Below are 11,066 nucleotides of genomic sequence, written 5' to 3'. Positions count from 1 at the left end.
GAGACAATCACTTACTTTTGGCTTACATAAAATGTGAGTTAAACATTGAATTACATATTTCCAATTCTACTTAAACTGTTCCTTCGACTCCAATAGTTACTGGTTTTTGCCCGCTCTGAATCCTCTGCTTGAAAATGCAACTTGGTTATACAAACAGCATCCTGAGCAAGTGATAACACCTCTAATAGCAGGGGAAGATAGAGAAATCTTATCCATAAAACATGGTAGCCAAAATTGCAGTATTTTAATCTGTGAAAGTGTGTCAAAGCTGGGTCATCTGGACTCAAGTTTATTGATACATCAGAAATTCTATTCTGAGTCACAGCAAAACTCTGGCCCAGTGTCTAGCTTCCAATAGTGGTTTTCAGCAAGTGTGTGCTACCAAAGTACTAGAAATTGGACATGTAGAAACTGTTGTTCCCTGACAGCATTATTCAGCAGATTTAGTAGCTTCTGTGACCTCTACAATGCGTATTTTGTAATTACCTAGTACACAATGGACAGGGAAACTGAAATCTGGAAAACCTATCAACAGCAAGATAGAGTAAGTTCATTACCTTATTACCATGAAAACTGCCAAAGAACATAAAAACACAAGAATAAATGTTATCCAGACATTTCCTTTTATTAGGACACTGAAACAGTTTAATGTACAAATCTTTTGTGTTAGTTGTAAATATATCCCCTGTTTAAGAAGCATTTACAGGTCTGTACATTTACATGTGCACTTCTCTAGTCATCATAAGATGCAAGACACTTTTGCGGTAGCAACTTCATAGATCAGTGAATGCCAACACTCCACAACCCAGTTGAAAATAATAAAGTCCAGATGGAGTGACAGAAAGGAGACAGTACACCATTCTATGCATTCACGGAGCTCATATTTCAAAAGTGCAAAAAAATAAAATCAAAGTTATTCAGCCATACATCTCTTTCTTTCTTAATACCCTCCTTATGCATTTCACCTTTTATCCAAAAATAATGATTACTATAATAAACAGAAAAGGCATCTGTAGTTTTTCCTATAAAAAACCATGAAACGACACAAATAGAAATCAATTATTTTTAAATATTCAAGGAAAATAAATCTCTGTTTAAAATAGGAATATACATCATGTAGACATGTTTCTTCAAGATAAAATATTTTCAAACTTTAAATTCTTTCTAGTCCATCCCAATCCTCATATATTGTAAAAAATTGGTTTCATCAAGACAATTTTATTAAATGCCCTCCTTCTCAACTACCAAATATTAATAATCAATTAAGAAAATTAACAACATTTATTTTTTATCACAATTTAAAATACTGGATTTATTATCCACTTAGCTGAAACTCTGTTCCAAGTATGTGGCAAAGTGAAATACATAAATTATTTGGATCAAAATTTATTTTCAAAAGAAACTTTGAAGTTTGGGATAAGGTCCTTGTGTTGATTCATCTCACAGTATCCTACTTAATAGCTTTACACTGAACTCTAGTCCCATGCTCACATCTGAAGAAATGGATGGGGAAATACAAATTCATCTAAATGTAACTATAAAGTAACTAACACAGATTTGTTCATATATTTATCAGCCAAGAGCACTGGGCAGTTAAACACCTTAACAGGCTTCTGATTTTTCAAATGTCAGAAGTTTAATCAGAATCACCTGCTGTCTCCCTAACCCAAATCAACCTATCTCCCCAGAGCCACCCATTTCTTCTTCTGCTTGCCATGGCAGAAACATTTATCAAAAAAGTCAAAATGAAGAGGAACCAGACATGCTTAAACTGACTAGGGATATCCCTCTCCACCAGTTACATCTCGTAAGTGTCTTAATTTCTCACAGAGACTGTGCATATAATCTGTCAGTAAAACATATATTACAAGAGTGCTTCAGCTGCTATCAATCAAGGTATTCACTTCACCGTGATCTAAATGCTTCTTTCCTATATATTGGTAAACAATAAAAAAGGACAAAGACAGTTTTACCAATGTTTTAATGGTGGGTATGTGCTTGTAAAATGAATCAGATATGGCATCTCTTAGCAACACTTTTGAACTTTTATTTCGTCAGAACCACTTAGTCACAGCTTTGAAATTGCTAGAAATTTCACTCTGCTTCTTGCTACCTTAGTTGTCATCACTTCATTTAAAAGCAAAAATACCCAACAAACCAAGAACAAAAATGACAACACAAATCCATGTATCTAAAAATTATTGCTAGTTCTCTAAGCACACAAAAATTCTATCCCATATGCAGAAAACCTAAGATAAAATGAGAGAATTAAATATAGATTCTGCAACTGAGAATTTCAATGCCAATGGTTATTTGCTTACCTTCCAAAGTTTATCTTAACTCCAAAACCATTTAATATGCTGCACTGGAATCAAAGTGCCTCATTTTGTTCCAAGTTTATACATCAAAGGCTTGACTTCACTCATATTTGCAGGTTTCAATTATCCAGCCAAAAATGGCTCAAAAGCTCAATGTAGAGCGATAACATTTAATTTCCATTTCTCACAGTCCCTAAGGCTCTTCAATATTCTGCACTTTCTTTTACTTTACAACTTTTCTGCACTTCAGTTCCAGCCTGTAAAATGGGAGCGAAGTTTCATTCTGCACACTTTTTTCTCTTTTAAATTGTTGGCTTCTCACTGGCTTTTACTCACAGTTAACAGAGAAAACATAAATGACAGTGTAACAGGGATACTTTTTCACATTGGGATGAAGGTTTTACTACATTGCACAGATGATGATTTGACCACTTCAAATGTCAAGCAACAATTGCAGAAGTGCCCCAAAACAACTTTAGATGTTTTATCTGAATGTACACAGAAGAAAAGTTTTGAAAGCCAGCATAGAAATAGTCTCTATGAATTGGAGGCAACATAGACTATGCTCATCTAATGCAGATTATTTAACAAAATATGGTCAATCATGCTACAAAATTCAACTGTGTAAGTAAAAATCTGAATCAAACATGATTAACTTTATATTTAACAATAATGTTTCTCAAAAATAGTCCTATAATCCTTGTAATAGCAACCAAAAAGGCTCATAAGTACAAAACAGCTTAACACATATTAGACAGAATACAAAATTTTTAGACAGGCTTTTTTGAAGCAAAATTGTGAAATAAAAAGCTGTACTTTTTGTTTTATAAAAAGGTTCGTACTTCCTTACCAGTTTCCTGATTGAAGTGAAGTGTCCATATATGTAATGTCCATCTGTGCTCACTTAAAATCCTGACAGCACGACCTCCAAATATTACTTTCAAGTTACTTTGGAATTTTTTTGTGCACAGACTGAGTTGTGTTTCAGTAGTATTTGTACCATCTAAACTCTTAATAGCTATCTGTGAGTCTTCCCTTCTAAGGTATAGATGTTTACAGATAAAATTAAGCACACATCATTTTTGTGCTTAAAAGTAGTTTGACTAAGCTAGTATTTAGCTGCTGTTTCAAAACCTTGATTCATTTTCCATGTTGCCTATTACTCCTCTTCAAGACTGGTACAAAGCTCCCTTATCTGAACATACTATACTGGAATTACATCAATTTCACAATTCAGAGCTTGAAATTTAGACATTTTAAAGTTAATAATAAGAAAAACCTCACCCATAATATCAAACATGCATATAATTATTACATATGGAATGCAAAAAGCAAATAATATTTAATATTAATTTACTGTCTGGTCAGGCTTTCTTAAAATCTGGCTGCCAAAAATGGTTAGAGAAAGATATAGAAACAAAAAGAATTGAAGGTCCTCCCTCCTATAATTCAATAATAGATGACATCATATAGCACAAAATTATATCTCAATGTGTTATCCTTTTGGCAGTATTAGGAATGTATTTTCATTTGAAAAGTGAGGAGGGATAATTCCTTGAAATTTACCTAAGTTCCCACATTCTGAGAAAATAGAGAGAAAACACATTTGATATGGTTTGGGGTGAAACTGAATGACAATACACATTTTTGAGAACATTTAAGGGTTTAAGGAAATAAAACTTTGTATACTAACTTACAAAAGATTCATGAATGCAATAGTAATATCCCCTTTTAAGTAATGCTAGTAAATAGTAGAGTTTGAATTGGAACAACACATTCACCAATTCCAAAATTCAGCATTCTTCCCCTCACTGCATTTGTACCACTCTAGAACAATTTTGTTAGTCAGGTTTCAATGCCATCAGTGGAAGAATCTGGAAGTCACTAAACAGTGTAAAATACTTATCCTGATAATGTGGGAAAGAGGAATCCAAAAACAACAGTCTAATTCAACACAGAGTGTGCAGCTTCCTTAAGAAGTGATGCAGCTTTGTCCAGTTCTTGTTCTGTTTGTTCCACTGTTATCACTACTCGAATACTAGAAAAAGAAAACCAGAACATACACAGTAAACTTTACTCATAGCCTTCAGCTTTAGAATTGTTTCATACTAATTTCAACATTAAGATCATTATCTGAAGGGAAATTATTACAAATTCAAATTCAACCAAAAACAAGACACATGACTAAACAGATGTTGTCAAACTACTTTTTGCCCCTGCTCTACCACCCCACTATACACACTGCAGAAATCTGTTATCTTTTTTAGCTACAAAGGTGCAGCTCATGGAAATGTGCTTGCTAACAGGCTACATGCTGATCCCCAATATACAGGTAGTTTTCATACAGTTTTTTCATGGTAACCTGTAACAGTCATTGAAAATACACCTCAAAAATGGTGCCTCTCCCACTTGTCCAAGAGCCAACTATTCAATCCAGTCTACTAAACATAACTCCATCACTGTATGGAAAAAAGATGAAGAGCCATAGCAAAAAAAAATTAAAAATCAAGTGACAATTAACTTTCTGCTAACCTGGGTGGAGGAAGACATTTTTCTTCTTTCTCCAGATAGCGAGCCTGTGTTAACGCAATACCACTATTCATGCACTACAAATAAAGAAAATACAACAGTCAACCTGGGAATTTCTGATGGCATATCCTTTTGATCACCAAATAGATATAACTAACTTTTAATTTGGTGTCAAGATAAATGCAAGTTGTTTCCCAATTGGAGGTTGTGAAGGCTGTGCAAAATCATCTCTAATTTCAATACAGCTTTAACACAAAACAATTTAGGGTGCAGTGCCTTTAGTTTTCACTTCCATGTTATCAACCAAACACACTATATTTACCAAGCACTTAAATAATATTTAAGCATATTTTCAAGGAAATTAACTCAGATTTCTTTTTGTTGTGTAGTCTTGTTTACCTGCCACCTGACACATAAGCCTTTCCATCAACCCTGACCTCTTCATGTGGGACAAAAAGAACCAATTTGTATTGAAGAAGGGCAAAATACTATATATAGAATATGGCATTTTTCACACACGAAAAAAGCAAATTCACAGACTCAATGGAGCAAAGGTTGGCCTTAAATGGTTAAAAAACACCTCCAAAACACTCTTCTTATTAACATTCTAAAAGTTTTCTAAGAAACAGTTTTATATGCAGATTTGAGCATTAAAATAGATAAGAGGAACTATTTCCTAAAGTAAAGAGTCTAATATATATTTTTAATGCAGAGCTACAGACCTAACTATAGGCAGGAAGAAACAGCTAGAAGATGGTCTTTAACAGAGCCATATAATGAGCAAAGAAACTAAATTTTTTGCATTCTTGTATTCCTGCAAGATATTTCAACAAGTTACCCAACAAGCCTCCCTTCATTAACAACATTCAAAGACAATTATATATTTTAATTACTATGGGGACACTTACATAATCCACAACTCTTTTGAGTAACTTCACATCATTTTCTCGAGATCCACAGCTCTCCTCCAACTGTAAGTGCAATGCTGGAGAAAAAGATTCTCCCACTACTTTTAAACCAGAAATCCTAAAACAAATAAAAAGCCTTTGGTGTACATCCTACTTGAAGACATGTGTTGAAATTCTAGATAACAAGTGTTTCTCCTTTCTTGGTGGTGAGTGAGAAAAGATGGATATTTCACTTTACTGACAGTAATGCAGTCAAAACATATGTGCATTTCAGCCTGCATTACATAAAGATAACAAAGTTATCAAGCAAATGCCTTTTCTAAGGAGTCTCAGTAAGTTCGTATAACAACAGTTACTCATCCTTTTGCAAAAAGGATTAATAATTCAGAAACTCTTAAAGAAATCTTATAAAGATGCAAGAGAAATGCCTGTGTTGGGCTGGTACGTTGCTGACAAAAACCCAGCTAGCTAGGTCAAGTCACCTTTTTATCACTTAAGAGATAGGAAAGAACAAAAGTTTTGCTGGGGGGTTTTGCAAGATTTAGCAAGATTTGAAATTATTTCCTGTAGAAACTCTTTACAGCATCATCTATCACTTAGTCAGAAGCTCCTCTAAAATTCATTTTATGACTTGAATTGTTGCCTCATCTGTACATAGAAACAGTTGCCAGTTAGCAACTTCCTAGTTGCTAACTTCTGGGTTCCTAGAATTTGACAGAATGACTGACATTTGATTGTCACTGTCCTGACACATCACACACATTTAGGACTGAGTTAATGCCAAAATCTGTATTCAATATCCAAGACCTCAGCTCCCCAAAATTAACAGGTCACATAAACACAAATCATCTATCAGGTGTAATTTTGATTTCTGGACTTTGATAATTCCTTGCCTAAAACACATTTTAAGAAGATCAGGCTCATTTGATGCTAGTATCATTCCAAAGAAACCAGCATAATCAATCATGCACTAGAGATTTGAATCAGTGCTTTTAAATCTGGAATACGGAACACAAAATTGTTGCAGAAGAATTGTAAAATACAATTGCACAATTACTGCATATTAAATGGCTGTTGAATATCAGCAATTTCTCTATCTTTTTAGTATCAAAACCTGACAAATAAAAAAAAAAAAAAAAAGCAGCCATCTTTTAAAACAGAATAGTGTTAGGAAATTTTAAACCTTATTTTTCACATAAATTCTAGCAACTTTCTCTGTGTCTCCAGAACAACGGGTAATTTAATATTAATGGGTAATTTAATATTACTTTAACAGTCAAGGAACAACATTGTATTCAAGGTGATTGAAAGGTGGGTGCATTGAGTTGTCTGAAAGAGTATATGCTAAGCTTCTTCCCAAATGCTTTTAGTGAGACAATTTTCAAATGCTTATCAACACTTTGCTGAAGCTTGATTTCAAAATGTTGATGTCAAAATGCTTATCACACTCTCCTAAAGATTTTGATATGTAAGAGATTGCAGACTTCCTCAATAGCCTTAAGGCATAATCTCATCTCAAAACCTGTATAGTATTTAAAAAACTTGGACTCTTTATAGTAGCATAACAGAAACAATTGGGAAAGACAAATTTTCCTCATTTAATACATACATAATTGAGTGTACATATCTCGGTCTAAATATCCATAAAACCAGGAACAGATTTGGGCAAGAAGAGTCTCTTCAAAGTTGGCATTATAAAGGCATAGCCAAATAAAAGACAAAAAGCCCCAAACCCCACACTTACCCCTGTAAAGCTTTGTGAATCCGTTCACATTTAGCTCGAAGAGTCTGAAAAATATCTACACACAAAAAAGAGCAACAAAACAAAACAATACAAAAAAATCCACCAAAACAGAAAAAGAAAAGGCTCAGATTTCCTCTTTCTACTTTACATTTCTCTAAGATTTTAAGCATAGCATTTGGAATCAAACTAAGGTATCCACTAAACTAACAAGTCTCTTTACTACTCCTAATGTTCTTAGTTCCTATTTCTGCCAGGAAATGACGAGCTTTTAAGTCCTGACAAATGCACTACTTCCCTTTATCTCATTATTCCAGCTGCATATGGACCTGCTGCTGTTCATGACCATATGGAAGGGATGACATAAACACTCAGTAATGGGACTGAAATGGCAGGTCCAATATCTTTGGCCATGCAGACTCTGCTTGTTGATCATTTCCCCAGTTCACTGCAGATTCTTAAAGAGAAAACTGACTCCTTGATTTGCAAACTGTGGCTCTTTTCCTTGGTGAAGGCTAACCTTCCACTACACCTAACAGTCCTATAACTTACTCAATTTTTTTCTTGATTCTATTTCACTTCAGACAACTGGGCGTGTGCTACCCAATAATTTTTATTTATTTGTCACGAATTAAATACTGCATCTCTGCAGATGTCCTCCAATCTGTTTAAGCAAATGAAGGTTAAAACCAAATCAAATTGACACAATTTCACAATTTGGCCAAATTTGTCATGATGTGCCTCTCAGACCCTTCACTTCCAAAAAAATAAAAAAAAAAAAATTCTTTTCCAGGTGTTCTGGTGGCTGGGATTTGGCACTGCTGTGGCCTTGGCTCAATTCCTGGTCAGCAATAAGATTTTTTAAGGCCAGGCTGGATGGAGCTCCTGATCTAGGTGTCCCTGCCAATGGCAGATGACCTTTAAGGGCTTTTCTATTTGGCTCCTAGTGCAGAAACTTCTGTCTGCCAACTTTATACAAATGCCCTGTACCTGTCCTGCAGTTTGCACCCTGATCATTCCTGAGATTCTTGCCTGAAAGCTTAACTAAAGAAGGAAAAAACCCTAATTATACAGTGCAAGTGGAAAGGAGAGGGCTGCTCTGTCCTGAGGAAATATATTACTATTTGCTTCTATTTAACTTCCTCTTCCTTCATTTGTGCTGAAGGCATGTTTTTAAGGAAAATGTGTATCACTGATCAAAAGCAGCAGAATTAAAATTTCTTATAGGCCTTTTTAAACCATCTGTGTCCCTCTTAGGCTCTAATAACTTGCTTATTTTCAGCGGGAAGACGGAAAGGGATGGAAACACTGGAGAAGAAAAGCAGAGTGGGAAGTATCATAAAAAAAATGCATGTAAAATTAATTTTCAAACAAATAAGGGGACATCAGAGTAAAGAGGTGATGAATCTAAGTAGGGAGAAGTACAAGTTATTAGTTTGGGGTGAAGAAACAATGAAGGACAACGTTTTCCTGAATTAAGTACCTGGATTATCTTCCATAATATTCAGAGCCTCAATAGCAGCAGCAGCTAACAAAGGCGGTAAGGAGGCGGAAAAGCAATAGCCTTGGCCAGACAATCGCTATGGGAGAAAAGGAAAAACAAAATTATAGTAATGTAGACAGTGTTTTAAAAGTTAATTCATGTACATATTAAAAACCTCTCCTCCACACCTACAGGTACATGCAAGGATTTAAAAGTAGGTGTCCAATTCATCTACAGTATTTCATAGGAACCAGACTGTCTAGAATCAAATACTGAATAATCATATATACCATACTTGCAAACTGATATTAATAATTAACTCTCACATATAAGTAACTAACAGTACCAGACTATTTAAAAAGAGATCTGTCTTACCTGATGGTCAATAATAAAAGATCTTCCACAGCAAAATCCACCAATAGAAGCCAGCGAATTTTCCATGTTTGCACTAATAAGATCTATATCATCAATCTGTCAGTTAAATTAACAAATTATTAAAAGATGCTTTTGATTGTATCAAGACTATAAGTTAATCTATTAAAGATACATCTTGTTTCCTATTACCATGAATACTATAGAAGATCCACCAAACTATGACATAATAAAATGAAAATACAACTAAAATAATAATTTTAAGCAATACAGAAAGGACTTTTGAGAAATTAAGATTTATGGATCTGTAAATAAATTGCACATGATCTCTATCTTCCAGGCACTGCAATGTTAAGAATACAAACAGATAAAACAAATTATTTAGATGCTGGTAACAATTCCACAATGTACTCAGTGTGGCAGTGTCCTTCAGGTGTATAAGTAGCCCCACTGTAGTCAGTAGGAGGTAGAATGTGATTAAAATTAAGCATAAACCTAACTAAAATAGTCTGAAAGTTAGAGACATAATTGTCTTATTTCACTTGCTAGCTGCAAACATTTTCTTTTGCCAGACTCCAAAATATTTTGTCTGTAAATTAATTTAATGTAGAAGTTAAATAATTGGAGAGGAAATTAACATAAAAGTCAGCTAATCAGATAGCAGTTGGCATGTATAACAGTAACAAAATTTCCTTTCCTAAATTAATTTTCTCTTTTCAATGTTTGGTATTATCTGAAAACAACAAGACAAAGGGGAAGACAGAATGAATTCTCTCAATTTGTTATTTGACTTCCAAGCTGAATTCAGACATTGTCAGAATGCAGTGACAGATGCTCCACACTAGAACACTGGCAAGCAAAAAGCACTTCTTCCCACCCCTCAGCCCAGGGGACTGGTAGTAAGTGGTAGTAAGCAGCTGCAAGGATACCATTTTGGATTTCCAAAGTACTCCTCAGCTGCATAAACACCATGAAAAGTAGACTCTTGGAAAAATTTTGGCTTAATCTGCTGGTAAACTACTACAATAACACCTTTGAAAGAACCATCAGAAGTTTTATTATATTTTTCCCCACTGTAGAAAAACGCAATAGAGCAAAATAGGCTGGCTATATACTGCAAAGACATCAAATATTTCTGTGTCAGAGTGACACTTTTAAGTGTGTGTGGCTGGAAAAGACAGTATTCATTATCTCAGTGAGTGTCAAAAAACCCAATGGAATTATGCATTGTAAAAACTCTTTTGTTATCTTCGTCACTAAAACTATTTCAAGTAAGCACATGAAAGACTGCCAAGACCTGAAAGCTGTAGGACTGCTAAGAAAATGCTACTTTTAAAAAATATATATTTTTCTAAAACATCTATTTAAATATCTACTGTACACTACAAAACTATCTGTTAATTGCACAGGTATTAGGAAACAATTGCATGACTTGCTTCTGTACAAATACATACATTTATTCCAAAGTGTTCAGTAATTCCTCTTCCGTGTTCTCCAAGGACTCCAAAGGAAAGGCTCTCCTCCAAAAATATTCTAACTTTGTATTTATACTTCAATTTTATCTAAAACAAAGAAAATTTTATTAAATACAAGTCAGAATTCGGTGACAAAATGAATGGGGGAGGTAAGTTAAAGAAAGACAAGGACAGAATTCTGACTACTGCATAAAAGTAAGTTTGACAGTTCTGTTCTGTCATTAAGACCTTTTAAAAGCT

The 11,066-nt window shown here is 34.3% G+C and overlaps 1 protein-coding gene across 1 annotated transcript in view; it reads right to left on the bottom strand.

Moving 5' to 3' along the window:
- Positions 1–604: 604 nt before the first annotated feature.
- The window catches only part of SPTLC1 (serine palmitoyltransferase long chain base subunit 1), a 38,046-nt gene continuing 27,584 nt past the window's right edge, over positions 605–11,066 (bottom strand). The window contains exons 9-15 of the mRNA XM_056514676.1: positions 10,806–10,913; positions 9,355–9,450; positions 8,980–9,076; positions 7,500–7,554; positions 5,756–5,873; positions 4,851–4,924; positions 605–4,356 (exon numbers count right to left, since the gene is read on the bottom strand). Of these exons, the coding sequence (XP_056370651.1) occupies positions 4,263–4,356; positions 4,851–4,924; positions 5,756–5,873; positions 7,500–7,554; positions 8,980–9,076; positions 9,355–9,450; positions 10,806–10,913 (642 nt within the window). The 3' untranslated portion in view covers positions 605–4,262. The remainder of the gene's footprint in view (positions 4,357–4,850; positions 4,925–5,755; positions 5,874–7,499; positions 7,555–8,979; positions 9,077–9,354; positions 9,451–10,805; positions 10,914–11,066) is intronic.

This window comes from Oenanthe melanoleuca, chromosome Z (genome assembly GCF_029582105.1).
Source record: "Oenanthe melanoleuca isolate GR-GAL-2019-014 chromosome Z, OMel1.0, whole genome shotgun sequence".
Lineage (NCBI taxonomy): Eukaryota > Metazoa > Chordata > Aves > Passeriformes > Muscicapidae > Oenanthe > Oenanthe melanoleuca.
Note: the sequence above shows the minus strand (reverse complement) of the source record. Positions and strands in the feature narration are given on the sequence as shown.